Here is a 21,686-nt window from a genome sequence, read left to right as displayed (position 1 = left end):
CTGAACTATTTAAATTCATCAGTTTTATTTTTATATTTTAATACATATATATATATATATATATATTAAAATGTAAAATATAATATTTTAGTAAATCTACTTTATCATCAATTTGGACAATACAAATTTAATATGTATGATCCAATTTAATATTTTTTTTATTTTTTATAAATTAAATATCCAGATATACTCTAAACAGACCGTGCTCAGAATACATTTGAATAGTTAACTTATAAAAATTTTAAAAAAATAATATTAAATTGAACCATTCAAATTAAATATATATTATTTAAATTGATAATAAAATAGATTTATTAAAATTTTATAATTTTTTATAACAAATATAAAATATAAATAAAAAATAAATTTTACAAAATTTGAACCGTCCATATGTATGGCGCTTATCACTTGATGAGCACCAAAACCAAATTCATGTATATGATATGGGATATAATTAATGAAGAAGGATATCATGTTCTTGTTCTTGTGATCATAGAATATACATATACATATACATACATACATACATACATATATATATATATATATATAATACGATGTATATGTATATGTGTATAATAGATTGCAGATGTCATTTTCCCTTACAGTTGGAAAGGCTTGCGGTTGGGCAGTCGCTGGATATAGAGGCCCCATTTTCATTTCATCATTACATGAAAAAAAAAAAAAAAAAAACCCACTTGCTAACATGGCTCTGAGGATCCACGTTTCATTCTAATCCACGTAATATCATTGGACTTTTTTTATAGACTTTTTGCACCCAAAACTCTTGAGAAATCATTATTTATTTCTACCCCACAAAGTAATGGTTAATAAATGGTTGAGTTCGCTGGATTAATTATTATGAACCGTCGCCGTTTCCAAAAGATATAATTAATCATATGCGACAGTCAAATCAATTGTGATACGATACTTTTTTATATTATATTTAATGCTAACTTATCTGTCCTTATTGCCACGCTTTGCGTGTTTATATCATACTGGATCACGTAATGATAATAAAGTCATTTCTTGATGTAGAAATATTGTTGTATGCATTTGAGAAACCCAAGGATAAGTTGTGAATATTAACTTTCCGTGTGCGTTTTTTTCTATTGCAGCAAGAAATAGTACTGCTTGTATTTTAATCTTCCAATTATAAGATTGAAGGTTTAAAAAAAAAAACTAGTAATATATACACGAGACTAGATAAATGGCAAGAAAGTAAAGTTAAATCAGATAAGGGTGTGGAAGACGTTATATCCGTACAAGAAAAATGGTTTTGGCTTTAAGACGTTATATCCGTACAAGAAAAATGGTTTTGGCTTTGATGGTGGGTCAAGGAGCCCCAGCCACTACGTCTCAGAATTGGCCATGAAGGTAACTATCTAATGCAAATTCTTGGCTGAGTCCGTCAAGTTCATCTACGCTCGGAAACCAATCATTACTGGCTGGTGGGATACCATGACCCGTAAAAATCTCCCCAGTTTCAGCATCTTGGGACGTCAATTGGTCTTTGTTCAAGCACTGGCTTGACCCACTGGACACGATTGGTTCATCCTCAACAGAGTCTTCCAAAGGATCAGAAGAAACGTGTTGATGATTAGTTCCATGTGGAATAGAGTGCCTGGTTTTGCGAGAGGAACGAGGTGGGTGATGATCACTGTGTTGTGCAGTATAGGTCACTATGAAAACTTCAGGATCCAAATGGCTCCTTTCCACTTGTTTCCTCGCCATGCATCCTTTGGAACTGCTGCATCTGTAGTAACTTCTGGGATATGGCGATCCTTTGATTGGTTTCTGCCCGTATTTACGCCATGCCCATGAATCGCATAGTCCATCTGCTTTCACCTGCTTCACCACTCTCTTGTTCTGGTTCTTCTTGCTAAATCAATCAAACCAGAAAATAGAACATAAACTGTTAGTTCATTCCCTTTTCAAAAGCAAAAGCAGACGTACGTGTATTAACGTGTCATTTGAGTCAAGTTTGTTAGGTTATAAAATGAAAGATTCATAACTTGTACTTTCTCACCTTCTTTTACACTGAGATACTGCTGGATCTTGCAAATCTTGTACTTTCTCTGATTCTTTGATTTCTTTAGGGATGGATACGGAGGTCGTGGCGATTGCTTTTGTTGAAAGAGGGTGTAAAACAGGATAGAAAGGCTTGTAAAACTCTCCCAATTCATCAAACACCATCGTGGTGTCTGAGAATTCTGGAAAAGTACTGCAGAAAGGATCATCGTGACAACCTTGTAATTCAGAACAGAAATGAGGAAAATTAGGTTGTGCGATGTCTATGATCGTGGTTGTTTCCGGGGCTTCACCGGTGAATCCTCTCACAATAGCTTGCAAATCCCAGTCCATCAAGCGAGCAAGTTCATCCATTGACGGGAAGAGCAGAAAAGGGAGCAAGCTGCGGCTGTTGCTGACTTTGATGTGAAAGTCAGATCCTCATTATACAAAAAGGAGCTTAGAGTTGAAGAGAAATGTGACTCGAGGTTAGGTTATTTATATGAAAAAAGGGGGTGAGCTTTGAACTCGAAACAGTGACTTTGAATTTGCGTTCATTGATTCAAAGTCCAAAATTTAAACACCATTCCCACACGAGTTGACAAATGATAAAAGTCAAAAGGAGGTGCAAGTGGGCACCGATATTTTCAGAAATTCGGTGCTTTCTTGGACGATATTGCCCATCTGTCCTTTGGGATTAGACGACTGCGTGAGTGAATGGGACAATGAATTGAATCTGGCCATTAAGAAAGTTACATTTTGTATATATTTATGAGGACTTGGACTTGTAGAAAAGGTCCAACCCACACTTAGGGTTGGGTGGCTTCTTATTAAACTATTATATGTAATGAATTGGAACAAGTTGACATTAATATATGTAATTTCCATGAACTGCGTACAATACTAAAGTTAAAATTAACGAAGTCACTTTTACAACTGGGAAGGAGAAAAAGCTGTTGATGAATATATACCATCCAGAGGTGAGGCTTGTGACCCCACTCTACTCCTTCTGGGTACCACTAACTATCAAACTTTGAATGACCCTCTTAATTCCATTGCTCAAATCAGCTCAAAACTAATCAAAACTTTGAGACAATAATACTGCGAAATTTCCCTCCGTTCTGATATTTTTAGCAAGCATGCTACCACATCAGAATCACTATGGTACGTACTAATTATTCATGTGAAGTCATCAACATCAATTAGATGAGGTCAAAGCCAGAAATAAAGATCTGATCCAACACACACACATCCATACATAAACATATATATACAAATGATCCTCCATTGGTGTGCATGTTGAAGATATGCTATAAGGGAGGGAAACGTACGTTATACATGCATGGCCTGCGACAGTGTGACTGTTCGAGCAGGAAAAAGAACAGAAACAAGGAAACGAATATGGACTTTTGGGACGAACCATTACTATCAAAACGTTACAGATCCAATACGACGTATTACCCGTCCCCAGTTTTTTAGATCCTGTTCCCGTTTTTTCCCCAAAGTCAGGGTCTGGTTCTGGTAGGCGGTAGAGAAAACGAGAGACAAATTCGAAGATTGAAAGTTATGGCCTAAAGACGTGCACGTATATGAACCACGCGGATCTGGTGCATATGACAAAATCTGAGAGCTCTGGGTTCAGACTTCTTGTCTGTATTCGTTTTTTTTTTTTTTTCCAATTCTTTGTGCTGGAAACAGCCTCTCTGAGTATAAAATAATGAAAAAAAAAATATCAGCTCCTCACCCGAAACCGACTTCAGTTTTAAAATATATATGATTGTTCACATTGTTTTATTATATTCCCAGTTTGGCAAGTTGCACTTATAAGCGGAAAGTTGGGTTTCTCTTTATTTCTTTCTTTTCTTTTTCCTATCACATCAGGCAAAATTTTTGCATGGATCGGTATTACATTATATTCAATAAAAATATGTCATATCAAACAATTGTAAATATAAATTAATTTTTTTACTAATGATAATGGAGTGAAAAAAAAAACAATGGATTCAAGAGGCACTCTATTGCAAAGTAAAGCATTAAAAGAAGGACACGTTAAATTTTATTTAATTGAATTGGTATAATATAACATGTGTTTTGTTGGATATAGAAGAAAAATTTTTCATCAGACAGGAGTCATATATATAGTTGATAGTCGATTGATATGGAAAGAGGAGAGGTAAATCTCTTATAAAGCTTGGTTAAAATAAAAAGTTATAAGTAATTAAATGAACCATGAATATATGCACTTGCATATATGCGTCTTTTTGAAGCTCTATTCAGATTATCCTCTCCTCGAATGCTTAAGATGAGAGTCGATGACTAATTGATCTTAATGTTTTAAGATATAAAAAGTTTAATTTCTAATTTAATTAAGTCATGTGCTAACAAAAATATTCATCACAACAAAAAAATTTCATACCAACAAAAAAATATTCATCACAACAAAAGTCATATATCAATATATAAACTTAAAAACATCTTAAAAAGAAAACACTGAATCTCTTTAATATATAGTATATATATCTGAATACACGTTCTTACATGCACACGGATTATTTATTTTATATTAATTTAGATTATGTGGATGGTATTTTATCTGTCTTCAAAACAGAAAGAGTTTGTTCCAATTTATTAATTTGAGCTAGCTCCTTATACCTTCTTTTTTTTAATAAGATATAGCTTTTTGTATTTTAATGTCTCATAGATTAATACATGATTATTTGTGTATATTTAAAATTAACGAACTATTTCTCATGCGAAGAATTCAAACATTACTTCCGCTTTCAAAGTCCATTTGGAGGTGCACTTTTTCTTTTTTGGGACATTTTCTTACTTTTGCAATTACCCTATTGTTAGCTTAGTCTGACGACTAAGTAGATATAAATTAAATTTTATCATTTGATAGTTTGTTTGTTCAATAACTTAATTCAACATGTATTTCTGTTTGCCAGTTCTTCAGAGGCTCTTGTATGCCTGCTGCACTTATTATTCAATCATATAGAAATAACGGGAGGCCAACTTGTTTATAAATATATACTTCAGAGATACAATATCGGTCTGTTAAAACGAAAAATATACGACATTGAAGTATAATTTTTTAGAGAAAAAATTATATATTTAACCTCAATATACTTGTTTTTAATTAACTCAAAACATGTATATCTTTTATTTATTATTTATTTTATAATAATTTTTATTATTAATATTATTAACACATTAAAATTCATTTGTTTTGATTTAATTTTGATAAAAGTATATTAAATATATAAAATTAAATATCTAAGTCATATTTTTTTTTACAATGACTTAAGTGCTCGCAAAATTTAAAATTAGTGACAGATAAATTAGTCACTAAGTGACAAAACCTGTCACTTTAGTAATAAATTTTTGTTATTAATTTATTTTATAGTTAAAAAAAATTTTACTCTTTTCATCACTGCCGCCACTTGAATCTCCATGTTATGTCACCTTTATATTAACAATCTATTTTTAATTCTTTATACTTACAAAGTTGCATTGTCTCAAACCCAAGGTCTCCCACTTATTGTAAGTACTTTTTACCAATTAAGTTGTAATGACTTTTTAATCTTAATATATAAAATCTAATACACACACATATATATTACTTAATTAGACACCTATGTTTAACTTAACATATTTTTTTGCATATTTAATATAATATTATTTAAATATGTTGATAAAATATATTATCACATATACACATTAATATATATATATATATATATAAATGTATAATAAATATATATTACTATTAGTTAATGAATATATTATTTAATATCTATTAATATATTTTATGAAAATAAATATTTGTGTATATCATTTTATGTTATCTTTATTATAATTAAAATATTTTCATATGACAAAAAAATTATCTTTGGATTTAAATTTTAATAATAAAAAATTATTTGTTATTTTTATGTATTATTTTATATTATATATTTTACTTATAATAAGAGAAAAAATTATTTGTGTAATTATTTAATTTGATAATTTTGATGATATTTTTTTAAGTGAATCTCTCCATGTATATTATAGATTTTTATTTTTATAAAATATTTAAGTATATTTTACTAATTTTTAAATTGAAATTATTCATCATTAATCTGTCACTAATATAAAGATTAGTGATGATTTAAATCAATCACTAAATTTATAAAATTTGACTAAAATGTTATATTCATCACTAATTTATGTAATTAGTAATAAGTTTCACTAATTTTAATTTTTTTTAGTACTGTAATAAATACTGCAGTAGTTTATGTTCAAACTAATCAATGCAAACTTATGATACCTTTGTATGTGATTGGAGATAAGTCACATGATCACTCACATCTTATGAATAATGCAAGTTTTTATAATTTTAATAATGTTGATATATTGATGATCTAGCTTTGATAGATTACCAACTAATACACATGAATCGACAAGTCTTAATTAAAGTGCATAAATATAGGGTGGTAATCGCGGGGTAATTTGGATTTTAATCGATATATCGATTAATTCAATATATTTTTTTGGATGAAATTAATTCAATATATTTATAAAATTTATAGAAACGCTCATTAGTTACATATTTTAGTTTAGGATAATAATTTAGATATAGATTCTGATTATATATGTAATGATTAATTAAATTTCTTATGAATATAAGGTATAGAACCTTCCGGTAGTAAGAACTCTCTCTCTCTCAAAATAATAGTATATAAAATACAAACAATTGCCTATAAGGAAAAAAAAAAATTGTTTTCTTAGCGTTCGATCTTCTTCGCACAAGATTGTTATTTTATTGGCTAATGAAATTTATTTTTTGTTTATAATTATTAGGGGGGAAATTAAAAAATTACTTTGCTTTTAGGTAGATAATTAATTTTTATTGATTCACACAATTTAATTAAAAATATTTTATATATAAGGAGAGATGAAGTATTTAATAAACTAATATTTATATTCTTTAATGTGCGTTCAAATATGCATATAAGTTTAGAATATGTTTGGAAAGTTAAAGTTATTTGGCTTGAAATTTCACGTAACTTTGTCTGCCGAAAGTCTAGTTTATCTTTAAGATTAAGAGAAAATTACTCTAATAGTCTCTATAGTTTTTTTGTAATTTTAAATTACATCACTGAATTTTTTTATTTCAATTAAACTCTTATATTTTGATTCATTAAATATATTCTTTAAGGGTTTGTTTGGTTTCCGTTCTCATTTTTTGTTTTAAAAAAACTATTTTATCATATAATTTTTAAAATTATTTTTAAAACAAAATAAAAAAATATGTTTAGTCATATCAATTAAAAAATAATTTTAAAATTAAAAAATAGACTGATATTAATGGTTATAGACAGTTAATAAAAATTATTAATAATTAAAATTGATTAAGGTAACTATAATTTTTAATAATCTAATATAATATATTTTAAAAATTTAAAAATAAAATAAAAATAACTTAAATTTGTTTCTATTTTTTATTTAAAAAATAAAAATAATTTTAAAAAGAACTAAATGAAAAACACTTATCTAAGCGAATGTTTAAATTTTTTTTTAAAAATAAAAAACTGTTTTTAGAAACTGAAAACAGACTAACTCTTTCAAAACAAAAACACTTTTAAATTTTATAGAAATTTTGATTCAATACACTTGGCAAAAAAATTAATTTAATACACTATTTATATTTTTATTACATATTTCATGAAAATTCTATATGTATACAAATTATTCAAAGACATAACTTAATTATATTAATTTTAAATTTTAAAAAGTAGGTAATTAATTCTAAAATTATATAACCTCTTAGTAAAAATATAAAAGTTCTTGATTTTATTTCTTAAAAATAAAAAAAATAAAAAAATAAATTTTGGAAATTAATAAATTGTTATATTTAATCCAATTAGATAGTTATAAAAAATTTTACAAATCAAATTACAAGAATTTTATTAAATAAAATAAATTACAGAAATTTTTATACAAAATTGAAAGAAATTATATGGAGCTGCAAATTAGTTTTTCCTAACAATCTTATACTTGTCTGTTTATATTTATATTATTACATTACCACTCCAATCAATTAGTATGAGGACCATGGACAGCTGGTTTTCCGAGCTTTTCCGGCACTGTGCTGTTCAATTTTTTGAAACATTACTTGCTTTTTATAATACCAAAAAAATGAAAAACAGATCATTTTTTGGTTTTCTTTCCTGTTATGAAACGTCGTCGTTTAGACACCATCACGGCCACTTTAGATTCATGGATTTGCGCGCCAATATACTGCGATCGTAGAATTTGTTTAGATGTCTGCTAAAAGTGAAAGTACGGAAGAAATTCGATGCTGAGGTTCTTTTCCGATAAAGAGCTCTGTTACGCCGATATCCTCCCTCCTGCTCAGGTAAATCATCTTCAGCACCTATTATCAGCATTTTTTTTCTTTTAAAGAGCTTCAAATGCGTGAATGATTGAGCTAGGTTTGATCCAGGCCAGAGCAAGAATCGAAGTAGCGGTGCTCAATTTTCTCAAAATATTGAATGCGCCTAATCCTGCTATCTCAGATTTGCCTCTGGTAATATTATCACTATGCTTTCTTGGTGAAGTCATTTCTATCGTCATGGATTCTCCGGTCTGAATTTTGAACTACAAGAAACCGTTTATCCTCTCGGATTTTTAAATTTAAAATGGAGGGAAAAAACTACAACATGGCTAAATACATACACAGCTTATCCTAGTTTCAACTTAAGGATTTGGAAGTTCCGTTTCTTTTAATTCCGTATTATCCTTTTAAAAACAAATGGACAGGTTGAGAGAAAGCTGAGTAATAGCAGGGTAAGCCATGGCGTGTTGACAGAACTATCATCGGTATTCCTCTCCCACTCCGTTTCTACAAGGTCTTTGATGAGATCTAATGCAGTAAGGGCCTTTGTCAGGGGTACGATATTCCTTCGATCTAGTTTTCCTTTGGAGAAATTCTTGTGTCGATTAAGTTTTGGTGTGTTATAAATTTTCTACTGATTACTGTCTTCATAGTGTGGAAGGTAATGGAGACGTGCTATCAGATATTGCTTCAGGAAAAGCGTGTCACCCAGAGGGAGCTTTACTACAAGTTGCTTTGTGATTCGCCAGATCTTTTTCCCTCTCAAACGGATGTCAACAGGTCCGTCCAAGGTAATCAATGACTCATTTATTCAAGTTTCGATATACCGGTCTTTTTTCAGTTGACGTAATAATTGGAAATGTTTGATTTGAAAATGCCCCAAGCAGATGTTGTAGCATTGCTTCGGTGCAGCCGATACAGTCTTGGAGTCATGGCCTCGAGTCGAGGACTCATAGCAGGCCGCCTGATTTTGCAGGTATCCCATGATATAGCCAACCTTCCGTTCACGGATTTGCGTTTCCCCCGTTAGAGTGAAATAAGGATATTATACTGGAGTCATGGAAGGTTTTGCATCAATGTTCGATGCAACACTGCAAATAACCAAATATCGCTTGGTCCATATTTCCGTTTTATATTTAAACTGTATAGGAACCAGGCAAAGAGGCTGTGGATTGCTCTGTATCTGGATCTTCAGGGCATGCAATTTCCGGTGACCTGAATTTGTTACAGAACTTAGTTTTAAAGACAGATGCACGGTACCTTATAATTGTGGAGAAGGTGAGTTTCTTTAGGCACTTTGATTGATTCACATTCCAGAAAAAATTTTCCAAGGAAAAATAATCTATTTTAATACTTTTAGTTGGTTTGTTTCTGTTCAGCATGCGATATTTCAGCGGCTTGCGGAGGATCGTTTTTTTCATCAAATTCCAAGCATTCTTATCACTGCCAAAGGTTACCCAGATATCGCTTCTAGGTACTGCAGATGTTTCTATTGTAATGTACCGCGTCCTGACGCTACCACTTAAGTTAGCTACTGCATTAGCGCCTAAAATTATGTACAAATGCAGATTTCTTCTTCATCGATTCAGCTTAGCTTTTCCTAACTTGCCAATTCTGGCTTTGGTCGACTGGTATGGTCCCTTCTTTTTTTATCCCTGACTTTTGAGGTTGTAGTGAAGGGCGTCATTCGATTGCTTCTTGCCCCCAATCCCTCCTCTCTCCCCCTTTTACTATGCTACTGTTTATTTTCATCTTTTTGCCCCTCATAAATTATGAAAGGAATCCGGCTGGATTGGCTATTTTATGCACCTTCAAATTTGGAAGCGTAGGAATGGGCCTAGAGGCATACAGATATGGTACCTTGAGATCCCTTTGCCGCGATGCTTAATTGCTTTTGTATGGTGTAATAAGACTGTGCTTAATTATTTATTTTGTTTAAGTAACTGCGTTCGTTTGCATATTATAGCTTGCAATGTGAAGTGGTTGGGATTGCGAGGGGATGATCTACATCTGTTGCCTGAACAATCTCTGGTTCCATTTAAGCCGAAGGACTTGCAAATTGCTAAAAGCTTGATGTCCTCAAAAATCTTACAGGTAAACCACCCGCCACTTGAAACCAGAAATGGGCTTTATAGAAACAGAAAGGTGAAACGCAACTTTCTCATTAGCCAAGGGAGTAATCCATTTACAAAGCTTTTGGTTAAAAAAAAAATCGATTTACAAAGCTATGTTTAACAGGAGAATTACAGGGAAGAGTTGGCTTTAATGGTTCAGCGCCGCAATAGAGCAGAAATCGAGGCCCTGCACTTCCATGGATATGACTTTTTGGGGAAGTACTTGGCCAAAAAGATTGTGCAGTCTGATTATATATGATTATACTTGGATGTCATGTTAATAATCATAATGGATGCGACAAAAACATATAGTGAGATGTAAAATTATAATACCATAACCCAGAGAACACTTGATCCAATGACAACAGTTAAATCGATTTCACAGTGCACCTAGAGTTCGTTATTAGCAATAGTGGCTTCCGTTTTGAACTGATAATAATGGACCGCTTAATATGCTAACAACTGCACAATGACATCTAATTAACTAAGTACCTGCATCCACGGCGTGCTACTGTCATAGACTATCGAGATGCTCAAGATTTTATCGAGACTATCATTAGCTGTTAGTAGCAGCATGGCACAAAACAAAGGACGTTACTGAGTACCCTAGTAATGTTTACAAAGACTCATAAATTCTCAACAGCAAAAAGCATAATGCATTATTGATCGCCCAAATATTTTTAGTTTAGTAGTGAGAACAAAAAAAATCAACATTTAATCTGACGCCAGATATTTGATTGTTGAGCAAGGATTCAATTATTTAACAGACAACAGTGACTAGTCACTTCTCCAGTCAATGTTTCCAAAATACCATACAACGTTGGAGCGCATTGTTAATTGATCCCAAACGAATCTATTGATCACACAACAAACGACATGTTTAAACGTATACAAGTGTGCTATTGATCACCACTATCCATATTCCAGAAAACACATGCAATTGAAAGATTTTTGGACCCAAGGGAAAAAAGAATACAAAGAAATGGTTTATTAAGGTAATCATCAATCCGATACAACATTCCCTCAAACACGGCCATGGTAACAAAATTTAATCTCCTGGCTGTAACATAAGGAGAGGCATCGTCATGGGCTTTAACGACCCACAACCCGCCCCCCCCAAAAAAAACAAAGAAAAAGAAAAGAGAACCAACAAAAATAAAACGAAAAAACAAGGAAAGAGGTGTCAGTATTTTGCAAAATTGAATATTCAGCATCTCTTAGATGCCAATCTCACTCTTCTTCCTTCAATGCAAAACCTTTTACTCCCTTCCAGCTGCAAATGGAATTAAAAACAATTATGTCGTAACTTGGCATATAAAGCATGAGGATTGCACATGTACTTAAGGTGGGGTGTGCTCGGTAGGAATGAATATATGTCGTGTCCAAATATACATGCCTAAGAAGAATGCAAGTTTCATGTGCGGACATGATTAAAATCAGACATAACCCAGGATGAAAGGTGGCTATTAAGTTCAATAATATATCCAGCATCAAATAATTACATCTCGCAAAGATTTTGTTAAAGAACTGTCATAGCTGAGAATCCCAAATGTACCCTTTCACAAATTTAATTATGTGAGAGAAATCAAAGTAATTATTATTAGATGCATCAATCTAATCACTTATATCAAAACAGGAAAAAAGGTGGGTATCACATTCCCTCCCAGATGAGAGGCAATAGAATGGTTCAATAGTAACCCGCGGTTAGACGAATATACCTTTTGCTTCATGTAAGCAACTGCATCTTTCTTGGAAGAAAAATCAGAGAGAACAGAAGATGAATGATCATCAATAAGAATTTTAAGTTGTCTCAGTTTCAACGATTCTCCAGGCACCTGAAATTAAGCCTCAAATCAGATAAAGTGGTTCTCTTGTTAAGAAAATTTCAACACCAGAAATAGCTCTAACCCTTTGTAAAATCTGTCTACAAAGCTTTTTCAGCTTCACTCTGGATCCATCACTCTTTTCTTCCTTAAGTATGTCACCAGATTGTTTTTCTTGAGAACCAATATCAGCAGAATCGTCATCATCACTATCATTAAATGTGGTCTTTTTACCCTCAAAGTAGCATCCAGCAACTTTCTTGGACCTGTCTTTAATGCCCAATCCTTGCTTTCCAGTTGTTGATTTGTCCTGTCAACGTACAATCATTGTGCATCCGTTATTACAATCTTTTAGTTTGGCAGCATAGTTTATATTGGAACAGAACACTGTGGATTTAGAAATCAATCAGGCCTCAGTAGATATAATTTTTCTATAGCTTACATTACATTAGAATGTAACTGCATTTCAGTTGAACAAAATAATATTTAGCAAGCAAGCAGATCAGATGACAAGATATATCCATACTTGGACCAGACTGTAGAGCTTCTCTTGATCATCTTCATGAAAAGCAGTTCTTTCAAAACTACTTGTGTCTTCGGATGTGCACAACTTTTTCCTCCCAGACTCAGCTCCAAGAAGACCACCAGAGACAAATCCAAACTTGTAGCCCCACCATTCTGGAGGGATAGTGCAAACTTTGCTCTCTGCAGCAATGCAATATCAACTGATTGAGAGAACTAAGAGAAATAGACCTTTTCCGAGCCTCACTTGCATATTACATCAGAAAAAAAAAAAATACACTATTGAAACATGAAAAACAATTTCAACATTAAGCGCATTCAGGAAAACATGTTATTAGTTTTTCTTGCTATGATATACAAAATATAGAAGAGATCCAGATAAGTGTCAGATTTGAACAAGAACAGATAAATTTAAGAAATGCAGAGAATGGGAAAAGCACAAATTGCAAGAGTATGGCCAAGAAATAACTAAACAGAACACAGATAGAAGAATGCATTACACGTTAGTGCCAGTTACTCGTGTTCATATTTTCCTTGCATCAACAGATCGATACCTAAAATTTCACAAATGGAGAAACTTCTTTTGACTGAGTTTAAAAGTACCCAGAATATATACAAAACTATTCCTCAATTCCTTGCATCAAAGTAACCAGAAACTTCTTTTGAATGAGTTTAAAAGTACCCAGAATATATACAGAACTATTCCTCAATTCCTTGCATCAACAGATTGATACCTAAAATTTCAAAAATGGAGGTTTTTTTGACTAAGTTTAAGAGTGCCAGGAATATATACAAAACTATTCCTCAATTTCTTGGAAGAAGACTTCTTTTTTTTTTTTGGGGGGGTGGAACCTTTATTGTCAGTGGTAAATCAATCTTTATGAGATGCTCATCAGTTCATGTGTAAGGCCTAAAAATATATCACAAGCACAATGGGTATGATCAAATCCATTCTAAACCCACCCAATGACCCAAGCATGTGAGTGAGTGTATGGGAACATGTGCGCGCACTTATATAGCAGAGCTAATAATTTCAAACGCAAAATTTCACTTATTTCAAAATAGCATTCAGAACATGACACTAAGAGGTTTTTCATGCCAACCAGTAAATTATAGAAATGAAGGCACAAAGACAAAATGTCAGATTTAATATTAATAATTTCAGCAGTAAAACAATTTTACAGCAACTGTTGATTATACCTTCAACTTGAAAATATTGACTGTTAAATGTCTGTGACATGTCCAGCTCACCATCAGAATCATCATTTGACCTTGACACTTCACCCTTTTTAACCTGCCAAATATATAGCAAAAGTAAATATACAGTACCTAGTTTAAATCAAACCAAAAAATAAAAAATAAAACAGAGCCTCGGAATGTTAAAGATGACCGTATAAAAGTCAATCAGGGAAATACCAGAATGAAAAACACACAATCTTGTCCCACAAACAGACAATAGCTTAGCGTTCGAACTTTATCATCGAAAGTAATATAAGCTTCTATTTATCTCCAAGAAACACAAGGGACAACTTCTTTGCAAGGACTCATTCTTGTCCCAATGGATTTTATGAATTAGAGATCAAAATTCCCCAGCTAATTTTTGTCAAATAAACATAACAAAATTTCAGCACTCTGATTCACGAATAGAAAAACAGAGCCTAAGCTGTAGTACAGATTTTTTTAAGCGCATCTACATTAACCTGTGAACTTTATGCCAATATCTCCATAGGCTGTAGGAAATCCATTCTCAAAATGAAGAAACCAGGCATGCAAGAGTTTGCAGGTCATTAAATCAAAGACAGGAAAGAAGATTTATTGATCCAACATTCCATGAACAACCAAATTTAATAACTAAAACGATCACATGTAGTTGGCACCAATTGATATGGTTTGGTTCGGTCCAAAGAAAAGGGCATCAACCAATGCCAATTTCATAATTTCAATTTGGAATTCAGTGGCTTTGGTGAGCCAAGCTCCTCATTACAGATGGATCATAGAAAAATTTTACTGCTTTCACTATTTTCATAATCTACAACATCATCAGCCCCTATAAAATTCACTTGAAAAAGAAATTCAATATTCATGGCACAAAATTGTGGCTATGCAGCAGCATCTCCTCTGCTGACCCAGACAGCCAGAAGCAATTGCAACAGATTATATGACTCAAAAATTTATATCTTTACAATGAATGGCTTGTCTAAATTTAGAACTCACAAGGATTCCTTCAAGATCCTTTAGAGAATATTCAGAGACAAGCTTCCCTCTCTCTCTTCTCTTGTATCTGAAAATCAGGCAGGGCAATAATAATGTAATATTGGTTAATTGTTAATTAGAAGAGTACGAACTAACATAAATTTTACAAGTTTAGAGGAAAACACAGACCTTCCTTGAGGTCTAGTAGCTTTAGAAACTGCGTCAGGATGATCGCTGGCGACACTAGTCTCAGTGTCTACCTTGGTGGTTTTTTTCTCTATGCCTGCAACATAAATAGGCTAACACGTCTTCATACAATGCGAAAAATGAGTTAAACTTGCTGGTCATTATTGCAGTATAAAATTATACCTGTGCCATAGGATTGCACTGCTTGCTTCAGATTACGCACGCATAAAAAAAAGAAATTCAGTCACACGTGGCACAAGGAATGCGTAAATCACTAATGAAGAAAGAAATGGCAAGCGCGACATACCACTTTCAACCTCTTAAGAATATTATCAAATTGTGTAGTGTCAAATGCCCAGTTGTTTGGTTTCTCTACACCGATGCCTATTAAGAAAATAAGAGTTAAGCTATGCAAGCCATCTATTCAATTAATTGGTTCGTTGATCCACGCATAGCTCGCATAGGAAGTTGGAATAAACCAGCAGCATAAAATGTAAGTAAGAAGCAAACATCGAGGAAGTTATCACAAACCAACGGTATCCTGCTTGTTTTGGACTCTAACATGTCCTTTGATCCCCTGCTTGTCTTTTCCTAGACCTTCTCCTTCTTCCCAGCCCTAAAATGTAACAAAACAGCCAATCAATTCAGAAAGGTAAAAGTACAAATTCAGAATAGTAGTACGAGACAGGCAAAGAGAGGCACCATTTGCTTCATGAGGCGGAAAGCAGCGGACTGCCTGGCGACACCCACATAACAGACAGGAGATTCAGGTGCCGCCATGGCTTTTGGCGCTGTTGTTGATCTTCCTTCGTATGCCGCCTGCTTCGACTGTGTTTTCAGCTCTTTTGGAGATGTTCGAAGGCCAGGGCGTCTGGGAGGTGGAAACTAGAAAGTAGAAACCGTGCTCCCCCTGCTAGGGTTTTCAGGAAGAAGACTAGAATACCAATGGATCTACTGGCTCTAGCCGGACTTCTTACAACCCACCGTTGATCTGTTTAACGAATGGATATCGTATGATCTCATTTGGCAATTGCTCCCCCTCTTCCTATTCAAGATTTATGAAAAAAAGTTTTCAAAATCAATCCAAATAAATTCTATTTAATAGTTAAATATATTAATTAATTGTTAAAAAATATTTTTTTTGGTTATCAAAAGATTTTTTATTGCAAATAATAGTTAACAGTTAAAAACTATTAGTGAACATGAAGAGCATCTCATTAAAAAAGTTTAAATTTAATCCAAATATAAATCAAATAGGACCAAACTGATTGCAAGAAAAAATAATATGTTTCAAATTATAGTGAATCAATTTTTGATTTGATGTGGTTTTTTTAAAATTAAATTAAACCAAATCTATGAACACCTTTGTTTGTAGGTTTTAGAGAGAAGATTTTTTGTTGTCCTATTTATAAATTATTTTATAAAATGTTTTGTGTAATTTTTTTCATTAAGAAAATATGTTATTAAAGTGAGATTATTTAATAGGGATAAAATTAAAAAATTATTAAACTTCTAAACAGAGTACCTTATAAACCGGGCTAAAGAATTATTGCATAAATGTTTTGGGGACAATGGCATTAAAAGATATTTTGGTCATATTAATTATAGCTAAAAACAATAAAAATTTTAAAATTTAAAAAAATAATTTTTAGTTAAAATTAATTTTTCAAAGTACTCTTTTTTTATATTTGTAATATTTTTATTAATAATTATTTTATATATTTTTAAATATTTTTATTAATAATTATTTTATATATTTTGAATATTCATTTTTCATGTTTTAAATTTTTATTTTAAAATTTTAATACTTAAACTGTAAAAATAAAGTATTGAAAATATTTAATGTGATTGTTAAAAAATTGAAAAATATAATTATTAAAAATAATAAGAACGAGTATTGTAAATGTATAATATAAACATATAGGAAGATTGATTCATGAAAATTTTAATTTCAACAAAAGATCATTGTTTTTTTTTAAATTTATGATTCTTAAATATAAGTTTTTAGAATTTGTTTAAATATCCTGTTCCCAAATTTTTTTGATCAAACGGGATTCCCAAAAAATCACGCACACATTTGGCAATTTCCCTACTCTCATTTTTTTATGACCCATGTCTTTAGAATTTAGATAATCTTGTTTGAAGCATGGTTAGGCATTAAATATAAATATTTTTTTAAGTAAACATTCGAATCTTTATTAATTATATTGTGAAGCTTGTGTCTCTTTTTGTAAATTTAATTCTATTGATTAGGAGTGAGTATCAATTACAACGGTTCGATTGTGATTAGAGAAAATTGACAAACTGAAGTTTAAGAATTTTTTGAATTGAACCAGACAAAAGTTAAATGGTTTAGTTTAGTTGTTTAGTTTTGGTTATTGGGATTTTTTTTATCAACACATTAGGTCTGTTTCTTGCAATATTATTAGAACCGGATCAGGCATTGAATCAATTAAGGCACTGGTTCACTATTCAAAGGTCGGAACATTTGTAAATAAATTAAAATATTTTAAATATGATATATTTAAAAGTACAAGAAAAATAATTAATTAAAGAAAACTTATTACTAATAAAGTAATAATCTCATCATACTTCAAAGTTTAAAGTCATACAAATCCAAATTCATTTTGTTTTCCTTCAAATATGTTTCAAATTCAAATTCAGTGCAATAATCATCAATTCTATGTCTTTCTCATATTAAATTATTGGATTCTTCTTTGTTTTGTTGTCATCTTTTGTTCTAATTATGACATACGTTTCTTGTACTCCTCGCCCAAAAAACATGAATAAGATTTGTAATAGTGGATCGACTAATTACAAGGTGAACATACATCATACTGCTTTTTCTCTATTTATCTCTCTCTATCTATGTACGTATACAAATAAACTTATGCACATACATACTTTCACACTTGATTACGATGGCTAATTCACTGTGATAAAATTCAAGTGCTGCAATGTACAAATTGAGGTTATAATTACTTGATAGAAACGTTGATTTTAAAAAAAAAATTGAAAGTCACATTGCACACTGATAAGTCAAACAAGTAAAATATAACCTTTATAATAAGTATGCGAGTTGGGTTGGAGAATTTACAGAAACCAAATCAATCAACTTTTAAAGGAAGAGTGTTTAGAAGGCAATGTTATTCTCAACAATGGTAATGGAAAGGCTACTCGTTTTTTGAGATCGTTGGCTGTCAAATTAAAGGAACACGAACAAGATGATTGGGTAAGAGCTCACGAGGCTCACCGAACTGGTTCTGTAGGAGGTCGACCAAACTGATCTTGTAACAGCTCGCCTAATAGGGTTCCGCGACCTCAACAGCTTGTGTTCGAGGCTTTAAGATGGAGTAAAGGAAAGTGGACTCTGAACTGTGAGAGGTTTAGGATTAGGTTATGTTTGTTTGTTTCTACCAAAAAATGGGAAAAAAAGTATGAGGCAAAATGACATCGTTTTACCAAAATAGGGAGAAGAAAAAAAAAGTAAATGAGGACTACCTGAACTGTTAGTTCAGTCGATTCATGGCCGATTCTCTCTCCCCTTAATTTTGCATCATCTTTGAACTGAATAATTGGCCGATTATTAATTAAACCAGTCAAATCGATCAGTCCGATCTAGTTCTAATAACCATGGTTTTTTGTCAACATATTGGGCCTATCTCCAAAAAAGTACATCATACATTCATATCAATTAAGAAATAATTTAAAACATCAAATTGGGCCTATCTTCAAAAAGAACATCACACATTATTGGACCTGTAAAATCATGAAATCTCATAACTATAAAATTAACATAACGAGTATAAACTATGAGGAAAACAAAAAGGATTCCCAAAAACAATAGCGTGGACACTGAACAACATAATTCACCTAACAATAATAATATAAAATAATTCACCTAATGTAAAGTCTTAATAATCCATCACATAATAATAATAATCTCATGAAAAACTACAAATAAGTCCATAAGTTTCAACATAATTCAAAATAATTATTCCATTAGTGATCACAAAAACATTAAGCAAAATAACAAAATATAGCCAATCCATTACAAGTTGCAAGTTGCCACCTGCCAATGATAGTCTTTGCTTGAGCTTACATTATAAAAAAAATAGTTAAATTAAACACATGGCTAAAATATTATTCTCATGGAACAAAGAAACTTACTCAGTAGCCATTAAGAAAATGAACAAGCTTATTACATAACTAACCACCAACAAGACAACAAGAAGACAATAACGAGAAGTCAAGAACAACTGGTCCAACAAAAGTTATAGCAACATAACAAAAATCACAACTAAATGAACCAATTGCTATGGACATAAATAATGAAGAGTTCGCACTATTTCAATTGCTAATTCCAATCCAATTCTTTGGAGATCTACAAATAAATTAGCTCAAGAGTTAAACTAAATCATAAATAAATGAATTTTAAAGGTAACATAGCATATACATAACATTAAAAATTTTACCACTCTTAATCTTTTGAATGTCATCTAATTTCTCTTCTACAGCTACAAGAATAGAGTGACGAAGCCAATCTTTAGGATAAAAAAGGGCTCCCACAACTTTAGGAGTTAAAGAACTCTTACACGCATCCAAAACACATCCTCTAGTGCTAAATGTGGACTCTAAAGCAACTTTTAATATTGGTATCGTCAAAACATCTCTTGCCAACCTTGAAAGAATGGAAATCTATGACCATTCAACTTCCACTAATCTAAAATATCATAGTCAGCTTTATCTATTTTAATTTCTTCATTCAAATATTTATCAATTTTAATCCTATTAGTTTTCCCATCAAAGCGCTCACTTAAAAATATCCTCTTTCCTGATTCAAGCAGCTTTATAACTTTCACATCAAGGTCGTCATCATCATCAAAATCAGCTTAGATTTCATCTGTAAGCTGCTCCTTTTTAGATTGCCTTGAGGGAAAGATATGTTCTTTGTATTCATGGTATAAAGCAATGAAAACATCCTTAACTTAGTTTGCCAAATTTTCACTAACTTCACCATTAGACATCTTACGAAGAGCAAATTGAACCCATTCCAACTTATATTGAGGATCTAGAATAGCATCAATATAAATGAGTTAGTTCATCTTTGAAGGATCTCTCCAATATTTTTCATATTTTTCTTTCATTTTAAAGCCATTGATGATAGCTCAAAATCATCACTCTTTGTTTACTCATCCAAAAGGCAATATATCATATAAACCTCATAAAACAAACTGTTGGATGTAACATAGAAAGCACCAGAAACACGCAAGGTCATCTCATACAATACTTGTCATATTTTTCTTTCATTTTAAAAGCCACTGATGATAGCTTAAAATCATCACTCTTTATTCACTCATCCAAAAGGTGATATATCATATAAACCTCGTAAAACAAGCTATTGGATGTAACATAGAAAGCACCAAAAACACGCAAGGTCATCTCATAAAAATGACTAAAAAAATCAAAATCCTTCAAATATCTCTCCAATCAGAAGCTTCAGGCATCCCTTCCCTTTGTTCAAGATTAATGCAAAAATAAAGGTCTTTGTCCTCAAATTTCTTAAAAGCTGCTTCAAATTTTTGAGCAGTCTTCAACATTAAATAAGTGAAGTTCCACCTAGTAGAGAAACTAGAGTCAAAAGGTTTTTACTTTGAATCTTTTAATTCTCACAACTCTTCTTAAACTTTTTCATCTCAAGGGTAGATTGCCTAACAAACTGAACAACCTCCCTAACTCTCTTCACAAAACTTCTTATTAATCTCAACCTATCAACAATAATTAGATTTACAATGTAAGCAACACACCTCATATATAAAATTGGCACTTCATAATAGAAAAGTCCCAATTAAAATTTTTTTCCTTCAAGTATAATAGAGCAACATCATTAGAAGTAGCATTGTCTACTATAATAATAAACACCCTATTAATTCCCAATTCAAACAAACATTTCTCAATTTCTACTCCAATATCCCTTCCCTTGTGACTGAATATTGTAAATTTTAAAAACAATCACAAGCTATTGTTCACTTAGAAGGAACCTTAAATGTTGGTTGAGCAACAACCATAAAGCATTTAAACCTAAACCTATCAATAAATTTAAAAAGGAGTTCATCAGTTATAACCATATTTGCCAAATATTTCCTAATTGTTTTTTGATCAAATTTCTAATTAGCAAGAATAGAAGCATTATCATCCACACTAAAATTTAAGTGGGCTTCCATAGCTTCCTCAAAAGGAGGCCATTTCTCACACACACGCATATGATTCTTAAGTGCAGTGGTCCCATTCTTCTTCGTATCATAGAAAAACTCCTTTTCACAATAATTACACTTACCTTTAGTCTCTCCGTGCTCATGAACATATTTGTGAAAATGATCCTAAACTTTAGGTCTTGGTTGTATGGCCTTTCTTTTTCTCAAACTCACTTTAGCATTAGATGTTGAAGATAGAGTTAGA

At 31.7% G+C, this 21,686-nt stretch overlaps 3 protein-coding genes across 3 annotated transcripts; 1 reads left to right on the top strand and 2 right to left on the bottom strand.

Moving 5' to 3' along the window:
* Nucleotides 1-1,209: 1,209 nt before the first annotated feature.
* Nucleotides 1,210-2,520, bottom strand: LOC129322135 (probable WRKY transcription factor 29). Its single transcript, XM_054968213.1, has 2 exons — nucleotides 2,030-2,520; nucleotides 1,210-1,882 (listed from the first exon to the last, which is right to left on the bottom strand). The coding sequence occupies exons 1-2, from the start codon at nucleotides 2,383-2,385 to the stop codon at nucleotides 1,360-1,362; spliced, it is 879 nt and encodes a 292-aa protein (XP_054824188.1). The 5' UTR covers nucleotides 2,386-2,520; the 3' UTR covers nucleotides 1,210-1,359.
* Nucleotides 2,521-8,267: 5,747 nt separating this feature from the next.
* On the top strand, nucleotides 8,268-10,892 carry LOC129322133 (meiotic recombination protein SPO11-2). Its single transcript, XM_054968210.1, has 11 exons — nucleotides 8,268-8,410; nucleotides 8,498-8,581; nucleotides 8,815-8,944; nucleotides 9,043-9,180; nucleotides 9,277-9,365; nucleotides 9,539-9,667; nucleotides 9,769-9,863; nucleotides 9,958-10,020; nucleotides 10,169-10,245; nucleotides 10,356-10,483; nucleotides 10,628-10,892. The coding sequence occupies exons 1-11, from the start codon at nucleotides 8,351-8,353 to the stop codon at nucleotides 10,760-10,762; spliced, it is 1,128 nt and encodes a 375-aa protein (XP_054824185.1). The 5' UTR covers nucleotides 8,268-8,350; the 3' UTR covers nucleotides 10,763-10,892.
* A 574-nt stretch (nucleotides 10,893-11,466) lies between these two features.
* On the bottom strand, nucleotides 11,467-16,226 carry LOC129322134 (G-patch domain-containing protein 1). The gene is made up of 11 exons (XM_054968212.1): nucleotides 15,930-16,226; nucleotides 15,759-15,843; nucleotides 15,535-15,611; nucleotides 15,411-15,435; nucleotides 15,231-15,324; nucleotides 15,063-15,129; nucleotides 14,049-14,142; nucleotides 12,853-13,031; nucleotides 12,412-12,636; nucleotides 12,222-12,338; nucleotides 11,467-11,776 (listed from the first exon to the last, which is right to left on the bottom strand). Exons 1-11 carry the CDS (start codon nucleotides 16,005-16,007, stop codon nucleotides 11,711-11,713), a joined length of 1,107 nt encoding a protein of 368 aa, XP_054824187.1. The 5' UTR covers nucleotides 16,008-16,226; the 3' UTR covers nucleotides 11,467-11,710.
* Nucleotides 16,227-21,686: the final 5,460 nt, after the last annotated feature.

This window comes from Prosopis cineraria, unplaced genomic scaffold (assembly GCF_029017545.1).
Source record: "Prosopis cineraria cultivar Desert tree isolate PC_DT_omini unplaced genomic scaffold, ASM2901754v1 PC10, whole genome shotgun sequence".
Classification (NCBI taxonomy): Eukaryota; Viridiplantae; Streptophyta; class Magnoliopsida; order Fabales; family Fabaceae; genus Prosopis; species Prosopis cineraria.
The sequence above is the reverse complement of the archived record's forward strand: the minus strand, read 5'-3'. Positions and strand labels throughout refer to the sequence as shown.